General features: G+C 45.5%; 1 protein-coding gene across 4 annotated transcripts in view; it reads right to left on the minus strand.

Moving 5' to 3' along the window:
* Nucleotides 1–15,792, minus strand: part of LOC139265568 (synaptotagmin-like protein 2) — a 140,596-nt gene that overhangs the window by 61,436 nt on the left and 63,368 nt on the right. For 3 of the 4 annotated variants that reach the window (XM_070882657.1, XM_070882655.1, XM_070882654.1), the window contains exons 6-7: nt 8,469–8,550; nt 5,911–6,189 (exon numbers count right to left, since the gene is read on the minus strand). In XM_070882657.1, coding sequence (XP_070738758.1) covers nt 5,911–6,189; nt 8,469–8,550 — 361 coding nt within the window. The remainder of the gene's footprint in view (nt 1–5,910; nt 6,190–8,468; nt 8,551–15,792) is intronic. The other variant, XM_070882656.1, reaches the window with a different exon arrangement.

Raw genomic sequence — 15,792 nt, forward strand, 5'->3', positions numbered from 1 at the left:
GTCCGAGAGCATCTGAACCCGAAGGAAAGCGTTCTGATGGCGAGGTATCGGTTCTACACTTACAAATTGTCTGAAGGCCAGGAAGTAGCGAGTTATGTCGCTGAGCTGAGATGCCTTGCAGAACATTGCAAATTTGAAGGACATTTGGAGCACATGCTCAGAGACTTTTTCGTACTTGGCATTGGCCATAAAGTGATACTTCGCAAACTTTTGACTGTAGAGACCCCAACCTTGAGTAAGGCTATAGCGATAGCCCAGGCGTTCATTGCCACCAGTGACAATACGAAGCAAATCTCTCAGCACACAAGTGCTGCGATAAGTACTGTGAACAAAGTGATGATGTTTTCAAATCGCAACGTACAGGGCAGGCCCCACATGCCTGCAGCTGCACGTTCACAGATGTCTCAGAGTCCACCATCAAGGGTGATGAATGCATTGGCCCGCATCCAGAGATGGGCACTCACGTTGTCCGCATACAACTACGCCATCCGCCATAGGCCAGGCACAGAAAACTGCGCCGATGCTCTCAGTAGGCTGCCAGTGCCCACCACGGTGGTGGAAATGGCACAGCCCGCAGATTTAGTCATGGTTATGGAAGCATTCGAGAGTGAGCAATCACCCGTCACAGCCCAACAGATTAGAACCTGGACGAGCCAGGACCCCTTACTGTCCTTAGTAAAAAATTGTGTGCTTCACGTGAGCTGGTCTAGTGTCCCAGTGGAAATGCAGGAAGAGGTAAAGCCGTACCAGCGGCGCAAAGATGAAATGTCTATAAAGGCAGACTGCCTTCTGTGGGGTAATCGGGTAGTGGTCCCCAAGAAGGGCAGGGACACTTTCATCAGTGACCTCCACAGTACTCACCCAGGCATCGTAATGATGAAAGCGATAGCCAGATCCCACGTGTGGTGGCCCGGTATCGATGCGGACTTAGAGTCCTGCGTGCACACATGCATGCTCACAGTTAAGCAATGCACCCAGGGAGGCGCCACTAAGTTTATTGTCTTGGCCCTCCAAACCGTGGTCTAGGGTTCATGTCGACTATGCAGGCCAGTTTTTGGGAAAAATGTTCCTTGTGGTTGTAGATACGTACTCCAAATGGATTGAATGTGAGATAATGTCGGCAAGCACGTCCGCTGCCACCACTGAAATCCTGCGGGCCATGTTTCACCAGTGCCGAGTTTATGACCCGCAACGGGATCAAACGTGTTACATCTGCTCCGTTCAAACCAGCATCCAATGGTCAGGCAGAGAGAGCAGTGCAAACTATCAAGCAGGGCTTGAAGGGGGTAACTGAAGGCTCACTGCAGATTCGCCTATCCCGAGTCCTGCTTAGCTACTGCACGAGACCCCACTCGCTCACTGGGATTCCACCCGCTGAACTGCTCATGTAAAGAGCACTTAAGACAAGGCTCTCGTTAGTTTGCCCTGAGCTACATGAACAGGTATAGAGCAGGCAGCTTCAACAAAGTACATATCATGATAGCGCAAATGTGTCACACGAAATTGAAATCAATGATCCGGTATTTGTGTTGAACTATGGACAAGGTCCCAAGTGGCTTCCCGGCACTATTGTGGCCAAAGAGGGGAACAGGGTGTTTTGGGTCAAACTTTCAAATGGACTCATTCACCAGAAACACTTGGACCAAATCAAACTCAGATTCACGGACTGTCCTGAGCAATCTACTTTGGACCCTATCTTCTTTGAACCCCCAACATACACACCAGTGGCAACCGACACCGCGGTTAGCCATGAAGCAGAACCCATCACCCACAGCAGCCCAGCAGGAGTCACCACACCAGGCAGCCCAGCAAGGCCAGCTGCACAGCAGCCCAGCGAGGCCCAATCATCGACTCACCAAAACCAGCATTCGCACCGGGACGATCAACCAGGGAAAGAAAGGCCTCAGATCGACTCACCTTGTAAATAGTTACACTATTGACTTTGGGGGGCAGTGTTGTTATATTTGTAAACCTGTATATACCTTGTATCGCCACCAGAGGGCTCATCCCCTGGAGTCCCAAGGGATCCCACAATCCCTTGGGAGCCCAGGTACTTAAGGAGGCTTCGCAGGCTGGAGAGGCACTCTGGAGACCTGCAATGAAAGACTAAGGTCACACTTTACTTTGAGCTCATAGTATCCAGTCAGACTCTTTATTCATACATAACAGAAGGGACAGAGAGTTTAATGGTAGCAGTGCAGCAGAGAATAAAATCAAAGCAGGGAATAATGGTAAAAAAATTAAATTAAAGACTCTTTATCTGAATGCCATGAAGCATTCATAACAAGATAGATAAACTAGTGGCTCAAATCGAGATAAATGGATTGATCTAGTAGCCATTGCAGAGACATGGTTGCAAGGTGACCAAGGTTGGGAACTAAATATTCCAGGGTACTCGATGTTTTGAAAAAGACAGGCAGAATGGTTAGCCCTGATAATAAAGGATGACATAAGGCCGGTAGAGAGAAAGGATCTCGGCTCAGAAGATTAGGAAGTAGAATGAGTATGGGCGGAGATAAGGAATAACAAGGGGCAGAAAACACTGGTGGGAGTAGTATATAGGCCCCCGAATAGTAGCTATACCGTTGGACAGAATATTAATCAAGAAATAGAAGGAGCTTGTAATAAAGGTAATGCAATAATCGTGGGGGACTTTAATCTTCATATAGGCAGGGCAAATAAAATTGCCAAAGGTAGTCTGATGGAATGCATTCGGGACAGTTTCCTAGAACAATACATCATGGAACTAATCAGGGAACAGCTATTTTAGATCTTGTATTGTGTAATGGGACAGGGTTAATTAGCAATCTCATAGTAAAGGATCCTCTGGGGGAGAGTGATCATAATACGATAGAATTTCACATTATATTTGAGAGTGACTTGCCTAAGCCCAAAACTAGAGTCTTAAATTTAAATAAAGCCAATTACATAGGTATGAAGGGCGAGTTGGCTAAGGTAGATTGGAAAAATAAATTACAAGGTATGGCAGTAGATAAGCAGTGGCTAGCATTTAAAAAATATTTCATAATTCTCAACAAAAATACATTCCATTGAGAAAAAAAAACTACACAGGAAAAGTAATCTATCTGCGACTAACAAAGAAGTTACGGATAGCATTAGATTGAAAGAAGAAGTTTATAATGTTGCGAAGAAAAGTAGTAAGCCTGAGGATTGGGAGAGTTTCAGAAATCAGCAAAGGATAACCAAAAAATGATCAAAAGGGAAAAAATAGACTATGAGAGAACATAAGAACATAAGAAATAGGAGCAGGAGTAGGCCACCTGGCCCCTCGAACCTGCTCCGCCATTCAATAAGATCATGGCTGATCTGATCATGGACTCAGCTCCACTTCCCTGCCCGCTCCCCATAACCCTTTATTCCCTTGTCGCTCAAAAATCTGTCTAGATCTGCCTTAAATATATTCAATGAACCAGCCTCCACAGCTCGCTAGGGCAGAGAATTCCACAGATTTACAACCCTCAGAAAAGAAATTCCTCCTCATCTCAGTTTTAAATGGGCGGCCCCTTATTCTGAGACGATATCCCCTCGTTTTAGTTTCCCCTACGAGTGGAAATATCCACCTTGTCGAGCCCCCTTATTATCTTATATGTTTTGGTAAGATCACCTCTCATTCTTCTGAAAACTAACAAGAAATATAAAAACAGATTGTAAGAGCTTTTACAAGTATGTAAAAAGAAAGAGAGTAGCAAAAGTAAACGTTGGTCCCTTAGAGGATGAAGCAGGAGAAATTATTATGGGGAATAAGGAAATGGCAGAAATGTTCAAATGTTTTGTATCTGTCTTCAGAGTAGAAGATGCAAAAAGCATATCTAAAATAGTGGGGAACCAAGGGTCTAATGAGGGTGAGGAACTTAATGTAATTAATATAAGTAGAGAAAAAGTATTAGAGAAATTAATGAGACTAAAAGCCAACAAATCCCCTGGACCCGACAGCCTACATGCTAGGGTTCTAAAAGAGGTAGCTGAAGAGATAGTGGTTGCATTGGTTTTGATCTTTCAAAATTCTCTAGATTCTAAAACCGTCCCAGCAGATTGGAAGGTAGCGAATGTAACACTGCTATTCAAGAAAGGAGGGAGAGAGAAAACAGGGAACTACAGGCCAGTTAGTCTGACGTCAGTCATCGGGAAAATGCTGGAATCCATTGTTAAGGAAGTGGTATCAGGGCACTTAGAAAATCATAACATGATTAGGCAGAGTCACCACGGTTTTATGAAAGGAAAATTGTGTTTGACAAATTTATTAGAATTTTTTGAGGATGTAACTAGCAGGGTAGATAAAGGGGAACCAGTGGATGTAGTATATTTGGATTTTCAAAATGGCATTTTTTTTTATACAAAATATTTTTTACCATATAAAAAGAGGTCATTACACAAGATAAGGGATCATGGGATTGGAGGTAATGTATGAGATTGGATAATGGACAGAAAGCAGAGAGTAGGGATAAACTGGTCTTTTTCAGGTTGGCAGACTGTAACTAGTGGGGTGCCGCAAAGATCAGCTATTTACAATCTATATTAATGACCTAGATGAAGGGACCGAGTGTAATGTATCCAAGTTTGCTGACGATGCAAAGCTAGGTGGGACAGTAAGCTGTGCAGAGAACACAAAGCATCTGCAAAAGGGACATAGATAAACTAAGTGAGTGGGCAGTAAAGTGGCAGATGGAGTATAATGTAGGGAAATGTGAGGTTATTCACTTTGGTAGGAAGAATAGAAATACAGAATCTTTTTTAAATGGTGAGAAACTATTAAATGTTGGTGTTCAGAGAGATGTGGGTGTCCTTGTGAATGGAACACAGAAAGCTAGCATGCAGGTACAGCTAACAATAAGGAAGGCAAACGACATGTTGTCCTCTATTGCAAGGGGGTTGGAGTCTAACAGCAAGGAAGTCTTGCTACAAGTCTTGCTACAATTGTACAGGGCCTTGGTGAGACCACACCTGGAGTACTGCACACAGTTTTGATCTCCTTATCCAAGGAAGAATATACTTGCATTGGAGGTGTGCAACAAAGGTTCACTACATTGATTCCTGGGATGAGAGAGCTGTCTTATTATTAGAGATTGTGTAGGATATATTCTCTGGAGTTTAGAAGAATGAGAGATGATCTCATACAAGATTCTGAAGGGGATTGACAGGGTAGATGCTGAGAGGTTGTTTCCCCCGGGCTGGAGTGTCTAGAACTAAGGGGCAGAGTCTCAGGATAAAGGGTAGGTCGGCCTTTTAAGACAGAAATGAGGAGGAATTTCTTCACTCAGAGGGTTGTGAATCTTTGGAATTCTCTGCCCCAGAGATGCTGAGTCTCTGAATATATTCAAGGCTGAGATAGATAGATATTTGAAGTCTGGGGAATCAAGGGATATAGAGATCAGGCGGGAAAGTGGAGTGGAGGTCGATGATCAACCGTGATCTTATTGAATGGCGGAGTAAGCTACAGGGGACATATGGCCGACTCCTGTTCCTATTTCTTATGTTGTGTTCTTAAAAGTTATCTGCATGCTTGCTAGTGTTTTAGTTGTGCCATGTTATCACTTTTATAATCTAAAACTAATCAGTTAGATGCAGCCTCATGTGTGGAACTTCACTTTTTACATGTTAATGAAAGGCCACAACTCAAATTATCACAGCTGAGCTTCACCTTCACAGGTCAAGGATATTCTAAACAACATGTTTCAAGCAATGCAACAAAGAGAAGTAAGAACGTAAGTATACAGATACAAACCACTCAAATCACCAGATATTTTTAGCATTAGATTAGTGTTGATTAATTCAAATTGCTAAATAATTCAATTTTTATCAATTTCAAAGCAATTGAATCATCAGCAAACTACCACCATTTAAGAATTATGGAACAGCTCAATAGAACATACTTCCCCTTTTCCTACTCACCATTTAAGTGGCCCTGTTCTAAGATACTAGCATTTGGTGCTGTTCGCTCCTCAGTTCTGCACAAGTCTCCTGAAGTACCCATAGGAGTAATTCTTCTTGGAATTTGAGAAACACTGGAAGTGTACCTCATCTGCAGGTCGGTGGATATGTCAGAACCTGTGGGAGTCTGGTAGGTTTGTGGATGGTGAATATCTATACTCTTGGTTTGTTTCTGCCAAGCTGAAGCTGGTTCAGATATTGGAGAGGATACAATAGGTCCTGCACGGTCTCTTTGCTGTCCTGCAACATACACCAGTTAAGAAAACTTAGGAGCTCCCTTAGAATTAAGAATTTATACCATGTATCAGGTGACCTCACTGGGGTCAAAAATAGACCACATTCAGATTAGTAGAAATTTTACTTATTCTTTCCTTAATCCATCTGCATTATAAAGCGTTCTCCAGTCTGATCATTATGAAACAACATTCAGCTGAGAAAGAGCACAGGAACACAAGTAGGCTATGCAACCTCTCGAGCCTGCTTCACCATTTAATCAGATCACGGCTAATTTGTACCTCAACTCAATTTACCTGCCTTTAATCCATATTCCTTGATACCCTTGCCTAACAAAATTCTATCGCTCTCATTCTCATCAAAAGGGTGAATTTGGAAGGAGGGGAAAAATGAAAGAAACCAAAATGCACACGAAGCATTCCATCCGAGTAGGACTACTCTGACAGGTTCTCATTCTCTTCCCATAATGGGCACTTGCTGCAATTCTGTTGCCACACTGATCTCTCAGATACCAAAGGTTTATCCCCAAGGAGATGGGAAGAAATGCCCTGAACACAGAACTGAGCCAAAGTGGCCTTATATCAGGCTGTCTATCTATTCCAACAGGGATTTCATACCGGGACGTTTGTTTTTTTTTGGAGAGGAAGCAAAGAGAATCTAGAACAGAAAGTAAATATTTGCTGTTAATGAGGGAAGGAGGAGGAATCACCAAGACATCTTCAGCCACTCTTGCACATTGTCTCCTGGTTAAAGTGATATTGGTAGAATCCTTGGAGATGATTACCGGCTCATCCCATTAGCCACAGATCGCTGCATTGTCCGAGTACAATGAAAGGTCATCGACCTGAAACGTTAACTCGGTTTCCCTCTCCACAGAGGCTGCCTGACCTGTTGAGTATTTCCAGCATTTTGTCTCTTTATTTCAGATTTCCAGCATCTGCAGTATTTTACTTTGGTGAAAATATCTGCTGTGTAGTTTAGTCCAGCCAGTAGAGGGTGCTTTATTACAGCAACTTGTGGTTCCATGTTCCAAGTTGCAAAGACAGAACTTTGACTACAGTCTGGTGCTTTGCATTCCACATTTGCACCCCAAAGTCTGTTGATCTGTAAGCTGAGACCAGTGCAGGACAGGTTCACAAGAGCTACTGTTCCACCTAAGCTCAGAAAATGTAACACGACATCAAATACAAAATGGTCATGGAAATGCCCACCTGCACGTAGGATTAGACAGCTAAGTGCAGAGATCTTGAGAAGGCACGCATTGGGGATGCAAGCATTTTCAACCAGCATTGAGAAAGGGGTTTTTGCACGTAATCTTTTAAGTCATACTGGGGGAGGGAACGTTTTTATTTATAAACAAAATACCTTGGGAATTAAATATATTTACATGTTCCAGGAAGCTTTTTGCTCTCTCAATAGTAACCTGATCACCCATCACAATGCCTTCCTCTTACAATTGTAAAGATTTTTAAAATCAGAGTTTGGCATCAGCAGGCTAACCAAAGTGCTATTTCTTGATTTATTTGATTTTCTCTGCAATGTTAATCCCCACAAAATTTGGGTCTTGGTTCTTAGTTTTCTCAACTTAAAGTCACAGTCACAGTATGGGTGCTCTGAAACATTGCATCGAGAATACTGTGAGATGGCAGAGTGGGTGGGAGAAGAAAAATCACATCCCTAAAGTTCAAGTGCAGATTGCTATCACTAGCTGTCCATGAGAAGGTGATCTTAATGCTGCAAAAATTCTTACGCTCCCAATCCAGTGCTAGAACTATATGGATCAAGAGAGTGACACATATGGCCCATTAGTTACCTATGGCTGTATAGCTAAATTATTCAGTTAAGCAAAGACAATGTAGCTTAACTCTAGCACATCACCCAGCAACTTGAATCCAAAAGGAATCCAATTCCAGAATGCTTGGGAAAGCAACTATACTGCATTTCTGGGGCTGTTCCAATACTTTATCTTCCAATGACAAACAAAGCAGTCCAACCAATGGATTTCAATTCCATCTGCATTGACGATGTATTTAAGGGGGAGCTAGATAGGTACATAAGGGAGAAAGGAACAGAAGGATTTGCTGATAGGGTGAGAGGATGAGGAAAAGGAGTGGGAGGAGGCTCGAGGAGCATAACTGCTGGCATAGACCAGTTGGGCCGAATGGCCTGTTCCTGTGCTGTAAATTCTATGTAATTTAACACGCAATGACGCACCTCCGCATTGTAAATGGGCCAAGAATTAGGATACACTGTCATTCAACCCCAGTACAGATACAGTTAATTACCATTTTCAGGTGTTTCTATAGCAACTCCTGCAGAGGTTGGCTCATCACTGCTGCTTTCCAGAGGATCATATTGTGACTTCCGCTGCAGTACAAGGAGAGAATAGTTACATTTACAGGTCAAGTCTAATCAAAATCTCAACTAGGGCATTATTAGCTGTACAACTGCTGCCAAAATAAGTAATGAGGAAAAGATCACTTAACCTATGAAACCCAATCCCTCCAAAAACCATGTACACATACCATCCTATGCAACCATACCATCCTCCTCCAGTGCCTCTAAAGCAGAAAAACAGTGGCAAGAAAAGAAGCACCAATGACTTAGTACCCAGGATTCTCAGAAGCTGTGGTGGAGATTATGTTGGCAGAGAAATGGGTTAGACAACAAAGGCTTGTTGGCACCCATGGAATCATGTCCCAGAAAAGGAAGCGCAACCAGTCTGGAGGGAGGTGACATTGGCAGTCAGTGCCAATTCTACCACTGCATAGTTATTCAGTGCTGGAAAATCTTTTATTGACTAGGAGAATGAGCTGGTAGCTCCGATTCCGTACATTGACCAGAGGCTCCAACCTCAACGAACGTAGCTTTATTTGACAGGTGCCGTGGTTCGCAGCCTTCTGATTAGCGGACTTGCGATCTTCTTCCTTTTCCCACATTCCATTAATGTAGAACATGTTGGTATTAAGTCAGCCTACATCATTGATGACACGTTGGATTTTAGAGTTATTCTTAAAATAACGAATATATTAAATGTAACAAGGTAAGTGAAGACACAAGTGCCTGTACAGATGGTGAGATACTGCTGATAGCATACAGGACCACAAAGTCTAAAATGAAGTGAATGAGATCATTAGTAAGGACAAGACACCCCCATCTTCCGCCTGAAGGGTACACCTGCTCTCGGACCATTCCACTGGCCCACATCACATTTCCTGCACTGTTTGGGTGAGAAAGCAAAAGACTGTTGGATTGCCTGCACCTGATCACATGTTCACAAGGAAATGTCTGTAGACACATTGGTGAGAACACAATGTGAATTAGTCAGTAACATATCTAAATCTTTATGTTCTTTCAAAAGGAGAAACGTGCACACAATCAGGAAATCTTAGTGTTTTCTAATTCCACAACTTATGTTCTTATCTGACCTGCACTGTACCCGACCCGAGAGCAGAGTGTTCTTGATGTGGATATTGAGCCCAAAGATAAAATGGGAAGATCCAATTGCCCGCAATGCATTCCATTATATGTTTTAAGTATAAACATTTTACAGTACATGCCTAACTTCAATTTCTTCCCACTTTTATCCGATATGTGATGCAATATAACAACTTGCATTTATATAGTGTCTTTAATGTAGTAAAATGTCACAAAGCGCTTCACAGAAGCATTTCCAAAGAAAATTTGACACCGAGCCACACAAGGAGCTATTAGGGCTGATGACCAAAAGCTTGGTCAAAGAGGTAGGTTTTAAGGAACGTCATGAAGGAGGAGAGAGGCAGAGCGGTTTAGGGAGAGCATTCCAGTGCTTAGGGCCTAAACAGTTGAAGGCACGGCCATCAATGGTGGCATGATTAAAATCAGGGATGCTCAACAGGCCAGAATTGGTGGAGCGCAGAGTTGTAGGGCTGGAGGAGATTGCAGAGATAGGAGGCCATGGAGGGATTTGCAAACAAGGATAAGAATTTTAAAATTGAGGCGTTGCTTAACCAGGAGCCAATGTAGGTTAGTGAGCACAAGAGAGATGGGTGAGCGGGACTATATACAAGTTAGGACATGGGTAACAGAGTTTTGGATGACCTCAAGAAGGTAGAACTAGGGAGGCCGGCCAGAAGTGCGTTGAAAGAGTCATGTCTAGAGGTAACAAAGGCATGGATGAGGGCTAGAACAGCGGATGAGCTGAGGCAAAGGCAGAGACGGGTGATGTTACAGAGGTGGAAATATGCAGTCTTAGTGATGGTGCGGATATGTGTTAGGAAGGTCACCTTGGGTTTAAAAAAATCCCAAGGTTGCAAGCAGTCTGGTTCAGCCTTAGACAGTTGCCAGAGAGAGGGATGGAGTCAGTGGCAAGGGCCGAAGACAATGGCTTTGGTCTTCCCAATATTTAATTAGAGAATATTTCTGTTTATCCAGTACTGTATGTCAAACAAACAGTCTGACAGCTTAGAGACAATGGAGGAGTCGAGAGAGATCGAGGTGAGCTAGCGCAGCATACATGTGGAAACTGAAGCCGTGTTGACAGATGATGTCGCTGAGGGGCAGCATGAAGATGAGAACTAGGAGGGGTCTAAGGATAGATCCTTGGGGGACACCAGAGGTAACAGTGCGGGAAGAGAAGCCATTGCTGGTAATTTTCTGGCTATGACTGGATAGATAAGAATGGAATCAGGCAAGTGCAGACAATGGTGGAGAGACATTGGAGCACAATTTTGTGGTTAACCATGTTAAAGGCTATAGACAGGTCGAGAAGGATGAGGAGATATAGTTTACCTTTATCGTCATCAACTAAGATGTCATTTATAACGTTGGTAAGAGCCATTTTGGTCATGTGCCGGGGCAGAAACTTGATTGGAGGGCTTCAAACATGGAGTTCCGGTAAAGATGGGCCTGGATTTGGGAGGTGATATGTTCAAGGACTTAAGAGGAAATGGAGGTTGGAGATGGGGCGGTAGTTTGCAAGGACAGAAGGGTCGAGGTTTTTTTTTTTTTTTTACTAGAGCTGTGATGACGGCAGATTTGAAAGAGAAGGGGACAGAACCCAAGGAGAGAACAGTTAACAATATTATTGTGTTTCTAATACAGATGAGGCTGCACACAGGGAGGTTAAAGTAACAGTGGCCTCAGTCTTTAATAAGACACTCCAGAGTGAGGAACAGGCCTTAGGGGCCGGCTTATATACAGTGCTCCCAAGGGACGCTGGGATCCCTTGGGACTTCAGTGGATGAGCTCCCTGGTGGCGGAACATGGGAGTGCATGCTTTACAGATACACAACATCACTCCCCCCGCCGGCCAAAGTCAAAGTGAAAACTATTTACAAGGTGAGGCAGTCGGGAGCCTTTCTTTCCCTGGTGGACCGCCTCGGTACAAATGTCTGTTCTGGTGTGTTGGCTGTGCCCTCACTGAGCTGGCGTGTTGTTGGCCCTGCAGGGCTGCTGGGTGAGCCTGGCCTTGCTGGGCTGTTGGGCGTAATGGGTTCAATTTCCTGGTCCGGCGTGGTGTCGTTGATCCTTTGGGTGTGTGTTGTGGGCTCGAAAAAGGTGGTGTCTGCTGTGGGTTGTTCAGGGCAGTCTGTGAACCGCAGCCTTGTTTGGTCCAGGTGCTTTCTGCAAATTTGTCCATTGTTTAGTTTGACTACAAACACCCTATTCCCTTCTTTAGCTATCACCGTACCCACGATCCACTTGGGACCATGTCCATAGTTTAGCACATACACAGGGTCATTCAGATCAATTTCCTGTGACACAGTGGCGCGACCATCGTTTACATTTTGTTGCTACCGCCTGCTCTCTACCTGATCATGCAGGTTGGGGTGAACCAGCGAGAGTCTGGTTTTAAGTGTCCTTTTCATGAGTAGTTCAGCTGGGGGCACCACTGTGAGCAAGTGGAGTCTCGTGCGGTAGCTGAGCAGTACTCGGGACAGGCAGGATTGGAGTGAGCCTTCTGTGACTCGTTTAAGGCTCTGTTTGATGGTTTGTACTGCCCGCTCTGCCTGCCCATTGGAGGTTGGTTTAAACGGGGCTGAGGTGACATGTTTGATCCCATTGCGAGTCATGAATTCTTTAAATTCGGCACTGGTGAAACATGGCCCGTTGTCACTGACCAGTATGTCAGGCAGGCCGTGGGTGGCAAACATGGTCCTCAGGCTTTCAATGGTGGCGGTGGCGGTGCTTCCCGACATTATTTCACATTCAATCCATTTTGAAAAAGCATCCACCACCACCAGGAACATTTTACCGAGAAACGTGTCCGCATAGTCGACATGAATCCTCGACCATGGTCTGGAGGGTCAGAACCACAAACTTAGTGGTGCCTCTCTGGGCGCGTTGCTCAACTGAGCACATACGCTGCATTGCCGTACACAGGACTCTAAGTCAGAGTCGATATCGGGATATAACACGTGGGATCTGGCTATCGCTTTCATCATTACTATACCGGGGTTTGTGCTGTGGGAGACCCGAGATGAATGGACAGCTCGTCCTTTCGCCGCTGGAACGGCTTGATTAGCTCTTGCATTTCAACGGCGATGCTGGCCCAGCTCCCATTCAGTACACAGTTTTTTACTAGGGACAGCAGAGGATCTTGGCTGGTCCAAGTCCTAATCTGGCGGGCCGTGACAGGTGATTTATTATTTTCAAACCCTTCCATGACCATCAACAAGTCTGCGGGCTGCGCCACCATCAACAGGTTTGCAGGCTGCGCCATTTCCACCCCCATGGTGGGTAATGGTAGCCGACTGAGAGCATCCGCACAGTTCTCGGTGCCTGGCCTGTGGCGGATGGTATAGTTATACGCTGATAGCACGAATACCCACCTTTGTATGCGGGCTGAGGCATTAGTATTTATCCCCTTGTTTTCAGCGAACAGGGATGTGAGGGGCTTGTGATCAGTTTCCAGTTCAAATTTGAGGCCAAACAGGTACTGATGCATTTTATTTACCCCGAACACACACGCTAATCCCTCTTTCTCAATCATGCTGTAGGCCGCCTCGGCCTTAGACAAGTTCCTGGAAGCATAGGCGACAGGTTGCAACTTCCCTGCAACGTTAGCTTGTCGTAATACACACCCGACACCGTACGACGATGCATCACATGCTAGCACAAGTCTTTTACACGGGTTATACAATACACGCAGCTTGTTGGAGCATAAAATGTTTCTGGCTTTCTCAAAAGCAATTACTTGTTTTTTTCCCCCATACCCAGTTCTCACCTTTGCGTAATAACACATGTAGGGGCTCTAAAAGAAGTTACCAAAATAGTTGAGGAGTCCCAGGAACGACCGCAGCTCCGTAACATTCTGTGGGCTGGGCGCGTTCGTGATAGCCTCTGTCTTGGCTTCTGTGGGCTGAATGCGATCTTTCTCCCCAAAAACTCCACTTCTGTTGCCATGAAGATGCATTTCTACCTCTTCAGCCGCAGCCCTACGCAATCCAGTCGCTGGAGGACCTCCTCCAGGTTTTGGAGGTGCTCGGCAGTGTCCCGACCCGTGACCAATATGTCGTCCTGAAAGATAACTGTGTGTGGTACCGACTTGAGTAGGCTCTCCATGTTTCTCTGGAAGAGCGCTGCAGACGACCGAATTCCATACGGGCATCTGTTGTAGATGAATAGTCCCTTGTGCGTGTTGATGCAGGTGAGGCCCTTCGGAGACTCCTCCAGCTCCTGCGTCATGTCGGCCAAAGTCAGGTTGAGCTTGGTGAACATCTTGCCTCCTGCCAGCGTTGCAAATAGGTCGTCTGCCTGAGGTAGCGGGTATTGGTCCTGTAGCGAGAAACGATTAATAGTTACTTTATAATCCTGACCGTGCCATCACTTTTGAGTACTGGAACAATCGGGTGGCCCACTCGCTGAATTCCACTGGGGAGATGATGCCCTCGCGTTGCAGCCTGTCTAGCTCGATTTCCACTGTCTCCCTCATCATGTGAGGTACCGCTCGCGCCTTGTGATGAATGGGTCGTGCCTCTGGGACCAAGTGGATCCACACCTTCGCCCCGGAAAAGTTTCCAATGCCTGGCTCAAAAAGGGAAGGAAATTTGTTAAGAACCTGCATATATGAGGCCTCATCGACATGTGATAGCGCTCGGATGTCATCCCAGTTCCAGCGGATTTTGCCCAGCCAGCTCCTTCCAAGCAGTGTGGGGCCATCGCTCGGGACAATCCAGAGTGACAGTTCGTGCACCGTGCCCTCGTAGGTGACCTTGACCATGGCACTGCCCAGGAGAGTGATAAGCTCTTTGGTGTATGTTCTTAGTTTCGTGTGGATGCGGCTCAGGGCTGGTCTGAGTGCCTTGTTGTACCACAGTCTCTCAAACATCTTTTTACTCATGATGGATTGGCTAGCACCAGTGTCCAGTTCCATGGCTACGGGTAAGCCATTCAATTTTACGCTTAGCATTATAGGTGGACATTTCATCGAAAATGTGTGCACCCCATGTACTTCAGCATCTGCCTCCTCTCTCTGAGGCTCGAAATTGCTTTGATCCACCATGGACCGATCTGCCTCTGCCACGTGGTGGTTAGCAGGTTTTGCAGAGCTCGCAGCTCATTTGCAAGCTCATTGGAGGTGCCCCATTGTTCCACAGCTCTTGCAAACATACTCTTTGAAGCGGCATGAATAGGCTGAATGGAAGCCTCCACAACGCCAACAATGCCTTGCATTTATCCTTTGTTGGGGACTCTGAGTCATTTGGGTCACCTGAGGCTTGCTGGCAGTTGCAAACTTGTGGGTTCAGCCCTGTACATTTCTGCTCGCAAACACAGTTCCAGTTAATTTATGAACATTGCTAGCACTTGTGTGCTGAGAGATTTGTTTGATGTTATCACTGGTGGACATAAACGCCTGTGCTATCGCAATGGCCTTACTGTGGGTCGGTGTCTCTACAGTCAAATGTTTTCATAGGATGGTCCCGTGGCCAATGCCCAGTACAAAAAAGTCTCTGAGCATTTGCTCCAGGTAGCCATTAAACTCACATTGTCCTGCAAGTCGCCTTAGCTCGGCGACGTAGCTCGCCACTTCCTGACCTTCAGATCGCTGGCACATGTAGAACCGATACCTCACCATCAGCACGCTCTCCCTCGGGTTAAGATGCTCCCGAACCAGTGTACACAGCTCCTCATATGACTTATCTGTGGGTTTCACCAGAGCCAGAAGATTCTTCATGAGGCTGTATGTCGGTGCCCCGCAGACTGTGAGGAGGACCGCTCTCCTTTTTGCAGCGCTTCCTTCTCCGTTCAGCTCGTTGGCTACAAAGTACTGGTCTAGCCGTTCGACATAGGCTTCCCAGTCCTCACCCTCCGAGAACTTCTCCAGGATGCCCACAGTTTGCTGCATCTTTGCGTTGGATTTGTATTCTCGTCGCCAGTTATTGTGTTCCTAACGCAGATGAGGCTGCACACAGGGAGGTTAAAGTAACAGTGACCTCAGTCTTTAATAAGACACTCCAGAGTGAGGAACAGGCCTTAGGGGCCGGCTTATATACAGTGCTCCCAAGGGATGCTGGGATCCCTTGGGACTTCAGGGGATGAGCTCCCTGGTGACGGAACATGGGAGCGCATGCTTTACAGATACACAATAAATATCAGCTAGCATGGGAGCCCAGAAAGGGAAGCTGG

The sequence above is a fragment of the Pristiophorus japonicus genome, chromosome 6 (assembly GCF_044704955.1).
Source record: "Pristiophorus japonicus isolate sPriJap1 chromosome 6, sPriJap1.hap1, whole genome shotgun sequence".
Taxonomy (NCBI): domain Eukaryota; kingdom Metazoa; phylum Chordata; class Chondrichthyes; family Pristiophoridae; genus Pristiophorus; species Pristiophorus japonicus.